Source organism: Lissotriton helveticus, chromosome 9, assembly GCF_964261635.1.
Source record: "Lissotriton helveticus chromosome 9, aLisHel1.1, whole genome shotgun sequence".
NCBI classification, from domain to species: domain Eukaryota; kingdom Metazoa; phylum Chordata; class Amphibia; order Caudata; family Salamandridae; genus Lissotriton; species Lissotriton helveticus.
Window position 1 is genome coordinate 1,291,178,454 of NC_136070.1, and position 20,581 is coordinate 1,291,199,034.

General features: G+C 42.2%; 1 protein-coding gene across 3 annotated transcripts in view; it reads left to right on the plus strand.

Annotated features, from left to right (window-relative positions):
- The window catches only part of LOC144782519 (zinc finger protein 212-like), a 128,951-nt gene that overhangs the window by 85,125 nt on the left and 23,245 nt on the right, over positions 1-20,581 (plus strand). For 2 of the 3 annotated variants that reach the window (XM_078661925.1, XM_078661924.1), the window contains exon 7: positions 5,102-5,194. In XM_078661925.1, coding sequence (XP_078518051.1) covers positions 5,102-5,194 — 93 coding nt within the window. The remainder of the gene's footprint in view (positions 1-5,101; positions 5,195-20,581) is intronic. The other variant, XM_078661926.1, reaches the window with a different exon arrangement.

Below are 20,581 nucleotides of genomic sequence, written 5' to 3' on the forward strand. Positions count from 1 at the left end.
GGATCACAGTTGATAAACTTTAGCATCCAAGCGAACGATGAGGCGAAACGTATGCCCCTTGAGTAGGACACCCCAATGTTCCGTAAGTGGGACGTAGCCGGTTGGAAATCTCGGGGCATATTATCAAGGGCCTTATCGCCGCTTTAGCTGCACTTTTTGCCGCTAAAGCGGCTATATTTTTATCACCGTACTAGCAAGCTGTCGCTAACAGCAGTTAGCGACAGCTTATAGGCGATAGCGACTGGTTTGGGGCCCGCTTTGCATGTCAGCGATATTTATCGCTAATGACATGCAAAGTGGGCGTACCCAACCTGTTGGCGACTGAAAGCAGTCGCTAACACAGCTATCGCCTATTAGCAAAGCAGGCATAGCGATAAAAAAAATCGCCCTAAGCGCGATTATCGCTATAACCTAATGCCTGCTAAAAAGTTGACTTACCTGTATAATCAATGAGGGGTGGATTATCAGATTAAGCCCCCATTGGCGTTAATGCGAGAATATTGCTGGATTTCCCGTGATATTCTCGCATTACGCCGCTATCGCTGGATATTTTAGCACAATGGAGAAAAACATTGCCAATAGCATGTTTTCTCCGCTAAAATATACAGCGATAGGCAGCGATAAAAAAAATTGCTAAGCACGTTTAGCGATAAATATCGCTATTACTTGTTAATATGCCCCCTCGTCTTTTCTGTAAAGTGATTTACCCCAAATCCTGGTAGAGTGTTGGTGTTTGGTCTTTGAAGTGGATAGGATGTCTCTCCCGGGCCCTGCACAATAAAATGTAAATGTTAATCCAGTACTTGTATAGCGCACGAATCACGAATCACCTGGGCAGACCCCTGCTGCCGGAGCCAGGGATCGAACCGTGACCCCCAGCATCCACGGCACCACACCTCTTCCCACAGTATATTTTCCTTTACCTGGAAATTGTGAATGCAAACTAAAATGTCAGTGGGAGGAGCTGACTCTGATCGCAGCAGACCACCTCTATGTGCCCGATACATTTTTATCTCCGGCTCTGGATGGGCCTCCAGTATGAATTGTGACATAACCGATGAGATCTTTGCTCTCCGATTCCAATGATATTCCCCTGATTCGAATATTGTTCCTTTTGTGAAGAGCTTTACTTGTTCGACTATCCGGACGCAGGATTTTTCATCCTTACTGATTGTGTAATAAAATTAAAGTTCTCTACACAGGGTATGTTATGAGCGCTTTTTTGTCTTTCTCTCGTACTATTGATGCCCATAATAGCGAGGCTCCTCTTATTTTTGGACGCTTATTTCATTTTAGGATTCTAAATTTATACTGGTTGGACCTACTTTTTATTCACTGAGGCGGGCATCCATTGTGTTCCTATTTGGTGAGTTTCACTCTACCATGCTGTTTTGGTCTCTCCATTTTCGTCTGATTTATATATTTGTCATCATTTTCAGCAGGGAGCCATTTTAAGCAACGGACTAAGGGTGATTACCACGAGTACTTAGCCCTGTGTTCTTCATTGTATTTAGTTTTTTGCACTTGTTTTCTCTACAAGTTTGTTATTAACGAGGCTCTAGTTTTATTGTACTTAGTTTTTGCACTTGTTTTCTCCACAAATCTGTTACTAATGAGGCTTTAGTCCTATCTAATTGGTACATGCTGAGTAGCTAGCTTGTCTTTCGTCTTGGCCTCAATGCGATCCCGCTAATATAGACACACCTGTATTCATTTTGCTAAGCTTTTACCTCTACTAGATAATTTAAATGAGTGTCTAGACATGGTTTACATGACTGTATATTTTTTTAGTCTCTTTTATTGTGTATCAATATTTTTCTAGAGCGTTACATGGCATTTTGATCTGGTAACTACAGACAACTCACTCAAGTGATCTCATTGGATCTTATTCTCTTTGGATCCCCCCATTCGTTCGCCCGTTTTGAATCCATATAGCTATGGTGAGCACACCTTGTCTCTTATTCTACTGTTATATATAATTTTAACCACTGTACCGATGATTGGGGATGGCTTGATCACTATGCTTGCCTCCCATTTTAGTTTTCTTCCTTTTCATTATGCCGATGTACAAGTGCTTAAGCTTTTTCAACATGCAGTATTTTGTACGACTTTGTGACTGCCCATTACATGCCCTATGCATTCTATACAGTTAGCGTCTTTACTGCATAGTTCAGATTTTAAATGTTGTCAATACTTCATTTTCTCACTGCTAGATCTTTGACTCTTACATCATTTGCCATCGTATATTTTACGAGGTTGGATGCACCGTGACAGTCTCATCTGGATAGGTTAGTCCACCTAGTGCACTTCTTTTCTTTAACACTAATCGCTTGTCTGGTGGTGGCCATCTTTACTGGCAACTATACCTTGTATGACACTTGGGTGTTATTTTCATCCATGAACTTGGTACTGGAATCTCTATGCTTTTTTTCTCTTCTTCTTTTTCTCTCTCTTTTCTATTCTGACCACAATTCATACTTAGTCTCTTGGTTTTTTAACCTTTCTACTTAAATATCAATTTCTATTCTCGCTTTTAGGCCCGTTAATGTTGTTTTATCATACTGTTAGTTATACACTTATGTAATGTTATGCACATATCTCTTGTTTTGTCTCACAGCCTTGAAAAGGTCATAGTACGGATCAATAGTACTGACGAAACACGTGTCGGCTGTTTCTTGTCAACTCTACTTTTATGGATCTTCAAATAAAGAGAATGAAAATATGAGCTCTCCTGCTTTTTGTCTTGTCCGAATGTTAACACTACAGGATACGTACAGCTTAAGTGTTGTCAAAACTATAATTAGACTTATTAGTCTTTTTTGTATACGTGTGCTTTAGGAATGTGCTCTCTTTGACCTCTCTTTTGCAGCTACATAAATGCCAATCTTTGATTGTCAGTAGTCTCTCTTGGTAGTGGGGGACAGTGGTCTATGTAGCACTCCGTCTTTAAAACTCAAGATTTTGCTATTAATCCAGTACTGTTGTTCATTCTACAATAATTTTGTGTATGTGCGTTTTTTTCCATTTTTGGAAACACCACTACCGATCTTCTGTTCCAGACGACAGAATAGGTATGATTAAAAAAATAAATACCACCTATTCCGTCGTCTGTCTGCTTCCCCCCTGCCGCGCCCTGCACCGCCCTACTGTGTGTCAGGAAGCAGCCAGCACAACCCGCAGTGGCACTGAGGTGTGGCGGGGACAGATCCTGGGTCCCAGTCCACCTGGCTTGCCCACTGTCGCTGCCGTAGATGGTAACGCAGCCCAGTGTCAATCAGGACCTCCTAAAGACAACCCATTCGCCTCCCTGCGGTTGCGGGTGGTGGGGCCCCACTCCAGGTCACAGTGCTTGGCCACTGGCTTCTCTTGTAGGCCTCACAGCCGCCAGTGGTCATTCCTGAAGTAGATCAGGGGAGCCGTCGGGTCAGGATTCGGGCTTACGGATGAGATTGTGCTCCCACTTCCGGGGTCTCAACACCACTTCGAAGCTTCGGTAGGGCAGTTGCGTATCGTTATGTGGTTTAGGCCTGCGGCGGGAATGGAGAGACGGAGAAATAATAAAAAAAACAAATCAGTTAAGGGATAGGGTTAACTTTAAGCCTTATGCCCGAGGGTCTTTAAAAAGGTAAAAATGGGAAGAGAATGGCAAACAAGGTAATGCCAGGTGTAGGAAGCTGGCTCTGTATACTATACCAAAGTAAGATATAGTGTGCACAGATTCCAGTGGATCCCCAGAGGTATAGCAGAGGTTAAAGTAGATAATACATTACTCTCTTTTGTGGTAGTGTGAGTGAGCACTTAGGCTTATCAGAGGACAGTGTTAAACATTTGTTGTACACACTCAGGCAAGAAACGACGTCACACACTCAAAGACTGTATCCAGACCAATTACCTGAATAAAAATGTATTTTGTTGTTTCATTTCTAGAACCAAGATTTACTTAGTAGCAGGTAAGTTACACTCTTCATGCAGTATTACTTTACAAAATCAAATGCTTAACACTGTACTCTGGTACTGCCTTACTGCTCGCCCACGCTTCCACAAGTAGAGAGTAAGGTTCTAACTAACTTTACCTCTGCCAAGCTTTGGAGTCCCACTGGACTCTGTTCACACTATTTCTCATTTTGGTAAAGTATATACAGAGCACCCTGACTTTAGGGCTACAAGGCCTGCCATAGGGGTGACTTGACCCATGCCACAGGTAGTGTTGATAGGCATGGCACAGAGGGATGTGTGCCATATCGACTCTTCAGTTTGGTCGGCACCAAAACACACAGCCTGCAGTGGGTGGGGGTGTTTTTGTGAGGGGTCTCTGAGGGTGGCACAATACATGCGGCAGCCCTCAGAGGCCCTTTCTGGTCACAAGGCCCAGGTACCAGGGGTACCTTTTACAAGGGACATACAGGTGGTCCAAATGTGTGCCAATTGTGGGTACAGAGGTACAGTTTTGAGAAAGAACACAGGTGCTGGGGCCTGGTTAGCAGGATCTCAGCACACTCAGTCAAGTTGGCATCCGGTATCTGGCAAAAGGTTAGGGGGTAACCATGCAAAAAGTGCCACAGTCCTACACCAGGAAAAAGAATAGCATGAGGGGAGGGGGTGCTGAAAGATAGAGAACCAGAAAGAGACAATGAGATATAAAGAAGGAGGGTGGCAAAGAGAAAGAGGGATAGAGCTTTAGAAAGAAAGAAAGGGAGGGATAGAGAAAGGGAGAAGAAGGAAGGAGAAAGAGAGAGAGATGAGGGGAGAAAGCAGGAGAGAGGCAAATAGAAAGAGAAAGCGGGATATGAAAAGAGGGGAAAGCATTAGAAAGAAAGAAAGAAAGAAAGGGAGGGATAGAGAAAGGGAGAAGGAAGGGGCAAAGCAGAGAGAGGAAGAGAGAGATGGAGAGATGAAGAAAGATAAAGGAGGGGGGAAGCAAAGAGGAATAGGAAAAGAGGGAGAGAGTGTAAGAAAGAAAGGGAGGGATAGAGAAAGGGAGAAGAAGGAAGGAGCAAAGCAGAGAGAGGAAGAGCGAGAGAGGGGTTAGTAAATTATTAGTTCATGTAAAGCATACTTTTCTTTGTAATAATAACAAATGCATTTCTACCATTTTTTAAAGCAACAGATGATCTACGTGCCACGTCTACAGTGTCAGTGAATTTGAAAGATGAAAGAGAAGAATCGCAGGAAGAGCCTTTGGTGAAAAGCACAGGTAGGAGCAACGAGTCATTGAGGGGATTTGAATCACATGAATCACCTTGATTTATTCTGTGCTTCCCCTATATAAAATCACAGTCTTTCTAGCGGATGCATCTTTCTGCTGGTACCTCTCTTTACAAATATCCTCCCTGGTGTCAAACCGCTCTTGGAACCGTGCTTCCGCAGTAGGGGCTCTCAAGTGCTGCCAGGTGGTGTCGTGCTGCTGCGGCCACGATCCTAGCTGCCGGACATGACAATACCAGTGTACATCAGACAGCAGCATGCACGTTGGCCTTGGTTCCTTTTCCAGTTCCGTGCGTAATCAATAGATTCCGAAGCGCCTTCTCCGTGCTTCACCTTCAAACCTTTCCTCTGCTTAGACGCTGACTGGTCAGATGTCTTCTCTGAAAGCATCTGGGTTCAAACCCTGCCTTAGGTTCCACAGACAGATGCCTTTATTGAATCCACACATCTGCCGGTGGTATCTTGGATCCGATCACGGTGCCAGGTCCTGCGGTTAGTGCTCCCTGATGCTTCCAAAGGCCTTCAGGGAGTGGAAACCCAAGTTATTTTTGGTGATGTCCAAAAGGAACACGCCAAATTGCACCCCTTCTACAGGTACAGTTCTGGAAATGGAATGATCTCCCAAATCATCTTGCCACAAAAAAGCACCCCGTGAAGGAGAGATCCTCAATTTCCTTGAAAAATAATCCTGTTCCTGACACCTTTCAGAATTCTGGCACCATTTCCCAATGCTCGACTCTTCCTCTGTGCTGAATTCGAAGCAGGAATTTATTTTTCCATCTGCTGACCCTACAGAGGTTGAGGCCCACTGCCAAGACATCTTGAACATCTTTAGGATGTGGCCGGTACCCTCTGGACAACTCTCCAGGGACTGACCCGGCCCTTTTTGACTGACGACTCTGGCGGCTCCAATGCCTCCACATACAGGTCCCCACAGGCTCTGGCCTTAACACCTCGAAAGAAGTCACAGACGGCATCATCTCCTGCACTGCTGGTCCATCTGTCATGGAAGGCATCATCTCCTGCACTGCTAGTCCATCCTTCATGGACGGCATCATCTCCTGTACTGCTGGTTTATCCGTCACAGACAGCATCATCTCCTGCACTGCTGGTCCATCCTTCATGGACGGCATCATCTCCTGCACTGCTGGTTTATCCGTCACAGACGGCATCATCTCCTGCACTGCTGGTCCATCCGTCACGGACGGCATCATCTCCGGCACTGCTGGTCCATCCATCACGGACGGCATCATCTCCGGCACTGCTGGTCCATCCATCACGGACGGCATCATCTCCGGCACTGCTGGTCCATCCGTCACGGACGGCATCATCTCCTGCACTGCTAGTCCATCCTTCACGGACGGCATCATCTCCTGCACTGCTGGACCATCCGTCACGGACGGCATCATCTCCTGCACTGCTGGTCCATCCGTCACGGACGGCATCATCTCCTGCACTGCTGGTCCCTCCGTCACGGACGGCATCACCCTCTCACTGCTAGTCCATCCGTCACAGACGGCATTATCTCCTGCACTGCTGGTCCATCCGTCACGGACGGCATCATCTCCTGCACTGCTGGTCCCTCCGTCACGGACGGCATCACCCCCTCACTGCTAGTCCATCCGTCACGGACGGCATCATCTCCTGCACTGCGGGTCCATCCGCCACGGGCGGCATCATCTCCTGCACTGCTGGTCCATCCGTCACAGACAGAATCATCTCCTGCCCTGCTGGTCCATCCGTCACAGACGGCAGCATCTCCTGCACTGCTGGTCCATCCGTCACAGACAGCATTGTCTGCGGCACTGCTGGTCCATCCGTCACGGACGGCATCATCTCCTGCACTGCTGGTCCATCCACCACGGACAGCATCATCTCCGGCACTGCTGGTCCATCCGTCACGGACGGCATCATCTCCTGCACTGCTGGTCCAGCCGTCACGGACGGCATCATCTCCTGCACTGCTGGTCCATCTGTCTCAGACGTCATCATCTCCTGCACTGCTGTTCCATCCATCACAGACGGCATAATCTCCGGCACTGCTGGTCCATCCGTCACGGACGGCATCATCTCCTGCACTGCTGGTCCATCCGTCACGAACGGCATCATCTCGTGCACTGCTGGTCCCTGCGTCACGGACGGCATCACCCCCTCACTGCTGGTCCATCGGTCACGGACGGCATTATCTCCTGCACTGCTGGTCCATCCGTCACGGATGGCATCATCTCCTGCACTGCTGGTCCATCCATCACGGACGGCATAATCTCCTGCACTGCTGGTCCATCCGTCACGGACGGCATCCTTTCCTGCACTGCTGGGCCATCCGTCACGGACAGCATCATCTGCACTTCTGGTCCATCCGTCACGGACGGCATCATCTCCTGCACTGCTGGTCCATCCGTCACAGACGGCATCCTCTCCGGCACACTAACCAGATAGGCTCTTCCTGGCAGCATGCCACAACAGCTGTGATCGTTGAGCATAATGTAACTCCCATTGGAAAGCTGCCTAAAAATTGGTTCTATCACGGCCGCTGGACTACCGTTCATGTGGCAGGAAAGGTTATTTAAAGAACCCTCGCAGGCTCCATGTAGGTTAACACGTTCACATAAAAGTGTACCGCTTAGTGAATTAAAAAAAAACTGTACTAAGAAATACTTCCTTTTCCCCACTCCAACATTTGTGCGTGTATGGCAAAGACCAGGTTGACTTAATGGAAGAGGTGTGGCGCCGCGGCCAGGGCGACTGACGCTGGAATCTGGGGACCACGGTTCAATCCCCGGCTCCGGCGGCAGGTCAGCCCAGCACCATGTGACTCTGGGCAATAGCTCGCTTAATCTTCCCGACGGCCCCCCAGCGCCTAGAGACCCTTACGGGTGATTGTGCGCTTTACAAATGTGGACTTTAATGTACCCTTTACCCAACCTTTCATACAGGCCCGCTGGTATATGCTGTAGACAATAATGAAATTGGAAAATCGTCACTGGTATCATGATGGTGCCATGTATTATCCATTCAACGACAGGCTTCTCAGAAACTGTTAATGTTAATCTTTCTAGTTTTTCAATGCTCAGTACCGTATAGTCTGCTCCTCTTTGTGCCAGAGAGATTTGTTTATCTGTAAGGTTAAAGACAGTAAACAATGACGTGGTATTGATTAGACGCCATGGCACATAGCCTGAACGCAGATTTTGCAACGTCCAGCCTAGTAACATTATAGAACGCAATTGAGACTGGCCATGTTGTAACATTAGCAAATCTTGTTCTATTATATCAATGGCAGATGATACAATGCTGTCCAAAGAATAAATTCTGGAGGACAGAGTCGTTAACTCATTGTCCACTACAGAGAGAGCTTTCTCCAAATTATTACGATCAATTTCTCGTATTTTTCTGCAGTTTCCATTTGCGTCATTTTCCAAGCTTCATTGTAAGCAGAATATATACCGGCGTATATGAAACGTGTTTGTCGGTGTTTGCGAGGCCCGAGTAAGAAGTCTCGCAATTCAAGGCCTTCTTTAAGTAAAGTTAAGTGTTGTTTAATTTCAGGTAGTGTGGAAGTTTGTAGCCAATCAAGGCATAGTTTTCGGATCACTGACAGAATATCGAGGAGCAAAATATCGACCTGCCAAAATATCGTGGAGAAAATATAGAATGGCAGAATATCGAATTCCTATCTACAAACAGGTAAGTACAAAAATATCGAATCCAAAATATCGTTGTAAAAAATATACAGTCAAAATATCGAATTTTTTAAATGTCCTTAAAGTAATTTAAAATTAATAGAATAATAAATATAATTAATTTAAACATACTTAAAATACTTAAATAAACTTAAAATTAATAAATAATTAATGTAACACAAAAAAATTAATACACACATATATATATATATATATATATATATATACATATTATTAACAAAGCATATACAATATTTTTACCGTAGGATAACGAGAGGGTTACATTTACTATTGCCACTCCAGTGAGTGCAACAGTAGAGAAAACATTGGATAGCGTAGGGGTAAAAATTACTATTCCCACTCCAGAGAGTGCAACAGTAGGGAAAGCATTGGATAGCGTAGAGGTAAAAATTACTATTCCCACTCCAGAGAGTGCAACAGTAGGGAAAGCATTGGATAGCGTAGGGGTAAAAATTACTTTTCCCACTTGAGTGGGTGCAACAGTAGGGAAAGCGTTGGATAGCGGGAGATTAAAAATTACTATTCCCACTCCAGTGAGTGTAACAGTAGGGAAAGCATTGGATGGCGTAGGGGTAAAAATTACTACTACCACTCCAGAGAGTGCACCAGTAGGGAAAGCGTTGGATAGCGTAGGCATAAAATTTACTATTCCCACTCCACTGAGTGCAACAGTAGGGAAGGGGTTGGATAGCGGGAGGGTGAAAATTACTATTCCCACTGCAGAGAGTGCAACAGTAGGGAAAGCTCTGGATAGCGTAGAGGTAAAAATTACCATTCCCACTCCAGAGAGTGCAACAGTAGGGAAAGCGTTGGATAGCATAGGGGTAAAACTTACTATTCCCACTCCAGACAGTGCAACAGTAGGGAAAGTGTTGGATAGCGTAGGGGTAAAAATTACTATTCCCACTCCAGTGAGTGCAACAGTAGGGAAAGCGTTGGATAGCGGAAGGGTAAAAATTACTATTCCCAGTCCAATGAGTGCAACAGTAGGGAAAGCATTGGATAGCGGGAGAGTAAAAATATACAGTCAAAATATCGAATTTTTTAAATGTCCTTAAAGTAATTTAAAATTAATAGAATAATAAATATAATTAATTTAAACATACTTAAAATACTTAAATAAACTTAAAATTAATAAATAATTAATGTAACACAAAAAAATTAATACATATATATATATATATATATTTACATATTATTAACAAAACATATACAATATTTTTACCGTAGGATAACGAGAGGGTTACATTTACTATTACCACTCCAGTGAGTGCAACAGTAGAGAAAACATTGGATAGCGTAGGGGTAAAAATTACTATTCCCACTCCAGAGAGTGCAACAGTAGGGAAAGCATTGGATAGCGTAGAGGTAAAAATTACTACTCCCACTCCAGAGAGTGCAACAGTAGGGAAAGCGTTGGATAGCGTAGGGGTAAAAATTACTATTCCCACTCCAGTGAGTGCAACAGTAGAAAAAGCGTTGGATAGCGGGAGGGTAAAAATTACTATTCCCACTCCAGAGAGTGCAAGAGTAGGGAAAGCGTTGGATAGCGTAGAGGTACAAATTACTATTCCCACTCCAGTGAGTGCAACAGTTGGGAAAGCGTTGGATAGTGGGAGAGTAAAAATTACTATTCCCACTTGAGAGAGTGCAACAGTAGGGAAAGCGTTGGATAGCGTAGAAGTACAAATTACTATTTCCACTCCAGTGAGTGCAACAGTAGGGAAAGCATTGGATAGCGTAGGGGTAATAATTGCTATTCCCACTCGAGAGAGTGCAACAGTAGGGAAAGCTTTGGATAGCAAAGGGGTGAAAATTACTATTCCCACTCCAGTGAGTGCAACAGTAGGGAAAGTAAATACTTCATATATGAATAAAATTAAATTAAATATTAATACCAATTACAAATAATATAAAATAATTAACAATTTTATATAATATATTAATGAATCAATTAAAATTACAAATGAAATTTAATTATTTTAAAAAATTACCTACTAATACAAAATATTTACCAATTAACACTAAATTAATTAACAATTAATAAATAATTGAATATTACAACACAAATAAGCAATAAATAAATTTAAAAATGTAATTATTTATAATTCAATTACTTCCCACACTATTCCAATAAATAAATTAACATATTTAATTATATTTAAATTACTTCCCACCCTATTCCCCTATAAACCCACAACCCGCTAGAGAAAATAAATTTAATTAACTTAATTATCAATTAATCAATATTAATTACCAATTATATTTTAATTAATTACCAATTAATAATTAATTACCAATTAATTCAACATAAATTCCAATAAATAAATTAACATATTTAAATAATTATATTTAAATTACTTCCCACCCTATTCCCCTATAAACCCACAACCCGCTACAGAAAATACATTAATTTAATTAACATAATTATCAATTAATCTATTAATTAAAATTAATCACCAATTATATTTTAATTAATTACCAATTAATAATTAATTACCAATTAATTCAACATAAATACCAAAAAAATAATTAACATATTTAATTAATTATATTTAAATTACTTCCCATCCTATTCCCCTATAAGCCCACAACCCGCTACAGAATTATATTACGCAAAAATTAAATACAATTAAATTAATTAAATAAAATGAATTATAAAATAAATATACACTTTTCACACATATAGAAACATAAAAAACACTTTAAAAAATTGATATTAACTTACTTACCTCAAATTCGATATTTTTGTTGTCTATGTTCTATCCATTCGATATTTTGTCCATTCTATATTTTGTATTCGATATTAATGCTTTTCTATTCGATATTTTGCTATTCTATTCAATATTTTTGTAGTCTATATTGTGTCCATTCGATATTGTGTCCATTCTATATTTTTGACTCGATATTTTGCCCATTCGATATTTTTTATTGGATATTATGACTGTATACCATAGTTTTCCTACACTGTATGTGGTGACTATCCCTGGATGTTGTCTCTGGGAGTACCTTGGATCTGGCCTATTCATGTTGAACCCTTTTGTTTTGTTCATGAATCTATCTTGACAGATATTCGTGTCTATGGGCCAGACTAACCATTTTTTCCAAACAGAACTGGTTCTGTTGTGCTGTAAAATATGTCTTATGTCTACCTCCTCATCTGTAGTGTCATTACTGTCAGGTGTGGCTTTAGGTATGGACGGTTTATTTAATTCTTTTATCTTAGCTTGGCCAAGACAGGATGTTTGCTGAATGGTGTCATTTAGAAATATAATCTGTTCTGGTATAACGCAGGCTCTGAACAAGGCTTCTACACCCTGGACCTGCCAGTCTTTTGTGCCCCAGACAGTTTTGTCTCAATGTTGTCTTACCAAAAGTTGTATCCTAATGCAGACAGTTGAGCATAAAAGTTCGCAGAATAAATTTGTTTAGTATTGGTTAACGTTTTTCATTCCAGTCTTATAAAACGTTTCTGGATTTGTCACATTAAAACCTGGGAAGTATTGACATTTCTCATAAAATGTTTTAGAGCTGCCTTTTGGTGGCGTTGGGCAATGTTCCCATTGGTTATAAGAAAAAATATTCCTAGGGTTTGCTGATTTATGCAAATAGTGGTGACCATAATGATTATAACAATATAGTTCTTCATAACGGTTTGAACCTTCTAAGTGTTCATGTTTTTGAAATTTTGCTGACATTTCTAAATCTGACATCATATTATTAACAGTTTCAAAGTCCTAATCATCAGAAAATGTACTTGATGAAACAAAATCACTTAAAGAAATCTTACTCTGGTGTGGAATCTTCAACAGCTCCACCGGGCCATAAATGTCAAAAAAACTACAGTATTAAACACATTGGATAGTGTAAAATGTAAAATTACTATACCCACTCCAGAAAATGCAAAATTAGGGAAAATATTGTATAGCATAGAATTAAAAATTACTATGACCACTCCAGAGAGTGAAACAGTAAAGAAAACATTGGATAGCGTAGAAGTAAAAATTACTATTCCAACTCTAGAAAGTGAAACAGTAGGGAAAGCGCTGGATAGCGTAGGGATAAAAATTACTATTCCAATTCCAGAGAGTGAAACAGTAGGGAAAGCGCTGGATTACGTAGGGGTAAAAATTACTATTCCAACTCCAGTGAGTGCAACAGTAGGGAAAGCGCTGGATAGCGTAGGGGTAAAAATTACTATTCCAACTCCAGAGAGTGAAACAATAGGGAAAGCGCTGGATGTACTTTTTTTCGGCTGCCCCGTGGTTCCTGGATGGAGGGAGTGGTGGCCTCCTGCCATGTTCCCTCCCACCGGCGACTCAGGGGTTGCCAAAAATCTGGGCATCCAGATTGATAACAGCCTCTCTTTTAAAACTCAGTGGCTGGTCTGGCCGGCAGGTGTTTTGCGATCTTGAAGATGCTGAGGAAGTTTTTGCCTCTTCTTTCTTTAGAGCATAGAAGAATCACGGTTCAGGCCCTGATAGGCTTGCGCCTAGATTATTCTAATATACTTTATCTAGGCCTCCCGGACTTCCTGTTAGCGCGTCTTCAGGTAGTGCAAAACTCTGCAGCCCGGGCTATTTTCGGACTTTCCAGGAGAGCCAGGGCCAGTGATCTTCTTAGAACTCTTCACTGGCTGCCCATCAAGAAGCGAATCACCTTTAAGGCCCTAACCATCGCCTTTAAAGCCCTTCACGGTACTGGCCCTTGTTATCTTCGGAAACGCATCAGTTTCTATTTACCTTCCAGATCTTTGCGTTCTGCCACCCAGGCTAGGGCCGTCAACCCGGTGATCCGACGGGCGCGCTGCGGGGGTCGGTCTTTTAAACATCTTGCCCCCCGGTTATGGAACGCTCTTCCCCTGTCTCTCAGATCCAACACCAATCTCCTGGCCTTCAGGAAGGATCTGAAGACCTTGCTGTTCACGCAGTGATTCTTCTCATTTTGCTCTCAGTTCCCCTCCCTTTCTGCCTTCCACTCTGGGTCAATGACGGTCTTTAGCGCCGGGACACTCTTCGGAGTAGCCGTGCGCTATAAAAGTACCCTATTAACATAACATAACATAGCGTAGGGGTAAAAATTACTATTCCAAATCCAGAGAGTGCAACTGTAGTGAAAGCGTTGGATAGCGGATGGGTAATAATTACTATTCCCACTTCCAGAGAGTGCAACAGTAGGGAAAGCATTGGATAGCGTAGGGGTAAAAATTACTATTCCAACTCCAGAGAGTGCAACAGTAGGGAAAGCGTTGGATAGCGGGTGGGTAAAAATTACTATTCCCACTCCAGAGAGTGCAACAGTAGGGAAAGCGTTGGATAGCGTAGGGGTAAAAATTACTATTCCAACTCCAGTAAGTGCAACAGTAGGGAAGGCGTTGGATAGCGTAGGAGTAAAAATTACTATTCAAACTCCAGAGAGTGAAACAGTAGGGAAAGCGCTGGATAGCGTAGGGGTAAAAATTACTATTCCAACTCCAGAGAGTGAAACAGTAGAGAAAGCGTTGGATAGCGTAGGGGTAAACATTACTATTCAAACTCCAGAGAGTGAAACAGTAGGGAAAGCGCTGGTTAGCGTAGGGGTAAAAATTACTATTCCAACTCCAGAGAGTGCAACTGTAGTGAAAGCGTTGGATAGCGGGTGGGTAATTATTACTATTCCCACTCCAGAGAGTGCAACAGTAGGGAAAGCATTGGATAGCGTAGGGGTAAAAATTACTATTCCAACTCCAGAGAGTGCAACAGTAGGGAAAGCGTTGGATAGCGGGTGGGTAAAAATTACTATTCCCACTCCAGAGAGTGCAACAGTAGGGAAAGCGTTGGATAGCGTAGGGGTAAAAATTACTACTCCCACTCCATAGAGTGCAACAGTAGGGAAATGTTGGATAGCGTAGGGGTAAAAATTACTATTCCAACTCCAGAGAGTGAAACAGTAGGGAAAGCGCTGGATAGCGTAGGGGTAAAAATTACCAATTAATATTTACAAAAAAATAGATTATAATAAATCATTAACAATAAATTTACAACAAATATCAATAAATAAATAATAGTTACCAAATAATAAATATTAAGCAATAAAATACTGTAAAAAACAAAAAAATTATTATTAATTGATTACCAATTAAAAAATATTAAACAATATAATTATTTGTATACAAAAAATAACTTTTTATAACACATTAATTATGAATTATTTACAAATAATTTCCCATAAAAATGTATTTAATTACCAAATAAATAAAGTAATTAACAATTACAAAAATTAATTGCACATTAATACATTAATTACCAATTACAAACATTAACTACCAATTTCAAACATTAACTACCAATTACAAACATTAATTACCAATTAAATTAATAAATTACCAATTACAAATACTAATTACCAATTAAAACAATTAATTAGCAATTAAATTTATTAATTACCAATTAATAATTAATAAATAATACATTAATTATCAATTACAAATATTAATTACCAATCAAAACAATTAATTACCAATTAAATGTATTAATTGGCAATTAATAATTAATTAAAAATACATTCATTATCAATTAAAAATATTAATTACCAATTAAAACAATTAATTACCAATTAAATGTATTAATTGACAATTAATTATTTAAAAATACATTAATTATCAATACCAATAAATAAAAATAATTAATTACTTACTTACAATTAAAACACTTCCCACCCAATTCCCCTATAAACCCACTACCCGCTACAGAACACAAACGCAAAAATTAATTAACATTCATTTTTATTTCCTAAAAAGTAATCATTATTTTAATATAATTAAATTACTTCCCACCCTATTCCCCTATAAACCCACAACCCGCTCCGGTACTTAAACATAAAATTGACTTAAAAATAACATTATAAATATATGAAAATAGTTCACATATAAATTAAAACAAGTAAAATACTTAACAAAACATATAACACATACATATTAAATACATACTAAAATACATAACAATAGTACAAATATTGATATTAGTAACATCGAAATTACTAACATCGATATGTTTATCGATATTACTGACTTCGATATTACTTACATCGATATAAAAAAAATCGATATTACTTACCTTAGTGTCGATATTCTGTCCAACGATATTTTTAACATCGATATTCTTTACCTTCGATATTTCTAACTCGATATTTGTGTAGGTCGATATTTACAACTCGATATTTTGACTGTGTATCAAACGCAGGACCCTGGTCAGAATGTAGCATGCCGATTGCGTATGTGCCAATAAAGACTCGCAAACCTTTTATAACAGTTCTGGCGTCAGCCGAGCGCTGGGGCCACATCCAAATGAATCTTGTCTTAATATTTATGGGATCACATTTGTCTATACTGACGTCTGCGTGTAGATAGTCTAATGCTGTCTAACAATGGTGTCTGTACTGGGCTGGCTCTACTGTAGTCAGAAATCTGTTGGTGTTCAAAGCTATGGTTTTTGTAACAGTCCTTGCAAAAAACACAGTTGATGGACAGAATGTAGAACAATGTCATACATTCAACCCAGTACAAGGATCTGGGCCTAAATCCATCGTTTTTTTGCACTCCACACCACCCTGGGTTAGACACTGGCTATATGCAAATCAGCTCTGACCCTGTGCCTCATGGGAACAGTCCAGTCCGAACTACCAAGCCATGTCTTTCGCAGACCGGAATCAAGCATCCAAGGACCGGTTTCTGGCTATCAGCCTTCATCAGCCTGGATAGCTTGACTCCAGTGGTGTGGAGAGCCTGGGACTCACGTCTGAGCATCCCCAGCCCACTCGGGTTGAAATTGCAAAAAACACAGTTGATGGACAGAATGTAGAACAATGTCATACATTCAACCCAGTACAAGGATCTGGGCCTAAATCCATCGGTTTTTTTTGCACTCCACACCACCCTGGGTTAGACACTGGCTATATGCAAATCAGCTCTGACCCTGTGCCTCATGGGAACAGTCCAGTCCGAACTACCAAGCCATGTCTTTCCCAGACCGGAATCAAGCATCCAAGGACCGGTTTCTGGCTATCAGCCTTCATCAGCCTGGATAGCTTGACTCCAGTGGTGTGGAGAGCCTGGGACTCACGTCTGAGCATCCCCAGCCCACTCGGGGTGAAATTGCAAAAAACACAGTTGATGGACAGAATGTAGAACAATGTCATACATTCAACCCAGTACAAGGACTTGGGCCTAAATCCATCGTCATTCTGTCCATCAACTGTGTTTTTTGCAATTTCACCCCGAGTGGGCTGGGGATGCTCAGACATGAGTCCCAGGCTCTCCACACCACTGGAGTCAAGCTATCCAGGCTGATGAAGGCTGATAGCCAGAAACCAGTCCTTGGATGCTTGATTCCGGTCTGGGAAAGACATGGCTTGGTAGTTCGGACTGGACTGTTCCCATGAGGCACAGGGTCAGAGCTGATTTGCATATAGCCAGTGTCTAACCCAGGGTGGTGTGGAGTGCAAAAAAACGATGGAATTAGGCCCAGATCTTTGTACTGGGGTGAATGTATGACATTGTTCTACATTCTGTCCATCAACTGTGTTTTTTGCAATTTTCACCCCGAGTGGGCTGGGGATGCTCCGTGAGTCCCAGGCTCTCCACACCACTGGAGTCAAGCTATCCAGGCTGATGAAGGCTGATAGCCAGAAACCGGTCCTTGGATGCTTGATTCCGGTCTGTGAAAGACATGGCATGGTAGTTCGGACTGGACTGTTCCCATGAGGCACAGGGTCAGAGCTGATTTGCATATAGCCAGTGTCTAACCCAGGGTGGTGTGGAGTGCAAAAAAACGATGGAATTAGGCCCAGATCTTTGTACTGGGGTGAATGTATGACATTGTTCTACATTCTGTCCATCAACTGTGTTTTTTGCAATTTTCACCCCGAGTGGGCTGGGGATGCTCCGTGAGTCCCAGGCTCTCCACACCACTGGAGTCAAGCTATCCAGGCTGATGAAGGTTGATAGCCAGAAACCGGTCCTTGGATGCTTGATTCCGGTCTGTGAAAGACATGGCTTGGTAGTTCGGACTGGACTGTTCCCATGGGGCACAGGGTCAGAGCTGATTTGCATATAGCCAGTGTCTAACCCAGGGTGGTGTGGAGTGCAAAAAAACGATGGATTTAGGCCCAGATCTTTGTACTGGGGTGAATGTATGACATTGTTCTACATTCTGTCCATCAACTGTGTTTTTTGCAATTTTGTAACAGTCCTCACAATTTATTCCAAATTCATAGACTTGGACGCTCATTCCTGGCCACCAGTATGTCTTCTCTAACTCTATTAGAGACATTAAGAAACCTTGATGAATCAGACCCTCTCCCATATGTGCTTCGTGAACCAAAGCACATCTCTCTTTCCTGTTTGGGATTACTCTATCCCCCACTCCAGGGATTCGAGCAAAAGGAACAGAGTTTGGATCAATTATGTATGTATTACCGAGTGGATAGTTTAGTGGTAATGCTGCATAGTTGCCTTTCATTGAGGCATTCACTGCTAGCATTGTTTCACTGTCTATTTTCGTTTTTGAATGAGTGATTGCAGCTATGGAAGCCGTTTGCACAGCTGCCTTCGCGGCCTCATCTGCCAATGAATTCCCTGCAACGTGAACGCCATCACGCTGATGACTCAGTGTATGAATCACATGAGTCTTTTGTAGTTCTTTTTGCAAAAGAACTATTGTTCCCATAGCAGCTTATGCTTCATTGTGCCACCCTTGGCATCTTTGAAGCCGTTCTGAACCCAGTTCTGCTAGTATTCGTTGTAAGAATAGACTCAGTGATACGAATCGCACACTATGAGTGTGGGGAATTCGCGATCGGTATTTTCAAGCCCCATCTTGAAAGCCTGTAGTTCAGCTCGCTGAGCTGTACAGTCTCCGAGAGATTCGGTTTTTGTGACCATAGGTCTAAATCTACCTCCGCGCCAACGACCTTTAACAATTGCTCACGCAGCACTGTAAGCTTGTTTTCCCCCAATTGCGGGTTGTGCTGATCCATCTGTATATATTATACAGCCGTAATGTTCAAGTGGCAGAATTTCAGTCGGCAGAGGACATTCTAATTCATATTGTAGGAATTCTTGTGTTTTTAAATACGGGTCAAAAACGTATTCAACGTCTGTTGCAGCAAGAAAATTAACCCATTGTATCCATCTTGGATGTAGAGCTTTATAATTTGGAATGCTAGCCTTTGTCACTGCCTCTAAGGCAGATACAGGTGTAACGATTTTAATGCGTTTACCCTGTGCTAGGGCTCTCTCCTTTGCTACATCAGTCTGACCCGCTGTCAGTATTATTTCAGTAAAAGTGAATTTCATTTCAGCTTGTGTGTACAAGTGTGACTTGTATGCTATTGGTACCGTCTCACCTTCATTAAAGGTTAGGTACATGAATCCGCATCTTCCTGGGATGTGTAGATATTTTTTATTTAACAACAAAGCGATCGCAAAAGCGATTGCTCTTGTTAAAAAAAAAAAAAGATGCCCGCGAGAGGTGTGCGTGCCCCACATGTGCTTTCAAGTATTGCGTCTGTGTCTGGGCACGATAATTGAAACCACATGAGCTTTGGTGTGCGTAACAGACACCAATAGGCCGTGGGCGGAGCAATGCGCCCGCCTTTGTCCTATTGTGTGCTCTGTTGAAACAAAATACGCACTCAAAGCCCAATTACAGAATACAAAACAAAAAACACATGCACAAGCGTGTATAATTCCAGGGTCCATTTCTGAACACTGGACAAAAGGACTCTCGCTGCACGAGCACTGCTGCGCAGTGCAACGCAGGGCGCGAGCCCTAAAAAAGCATCTTCATGCGCCCTTCACTTACTAAGAATCATAAAAGGAGGCCGTATGGAAGGCTGCTTTCCATGCGCCCTTTGGAACTTGTGAGTACAGAGTAATGCCCCTTGGGCTCTGCAATGCACCATCCATTTTAAAATGGTGTATAGACACAGTTGTCTCTCAGATGCGTAATCAGGCAGCCATTATCTGTTTAGATTGCATCCTGATTCTCTCGCCACCTTAGTTCACCACGTTCAACGTGTCACTGAGGCGTTACGATTACGAGCCCACAAGCTTGCATGTAAGACCTAGAAATGTCTCTGAGGTAACTAAGGTTGAATATCTTAGTTACGTTCCTTCTGGAGAAGGCCTTTCCATGGATGTTATGCGCATTTTTCTAGTGCCTATGAGGGTATCCTGGCTCTTCTCAAGTTGTGTGAGGCCGGCCTCAATGGGGCTTACTCAAAAAGTTAGATCTTCGGCTTCTTATGGAATTCAAGAAGAGATGAGGCTCTTATGAGGTCTCCTCGCACTGTAGGAGAGTGTGAGGTCACGACCTCCTGATCTGCTTTTGTGTATGCGTGGGATGTGCACTACTGAACGTCCAGCTGAGAAGAGGTGCCTGAAAGGTAGGTGGCTGTTGAGGTAGGCGGGCCCATGTCATGTTGTTCTTTGTAAGTGTGGGTGAGAAGCTCGAACTGCGCCCACTGATGTATCGGGAGCCAGCGAAGTGCCTTTAAGTGTAGCATGATGTGACTCCGGCATGGGAGAAGGAGGAACAGTCTGACTGCTGCGTTCTGGCCGCTCTGAAGTATTTTTGTCTGATGGTGATAAGGGCTAGGGTGACTTTCTTCTTGGTGTTTTTGGGTATCCACTT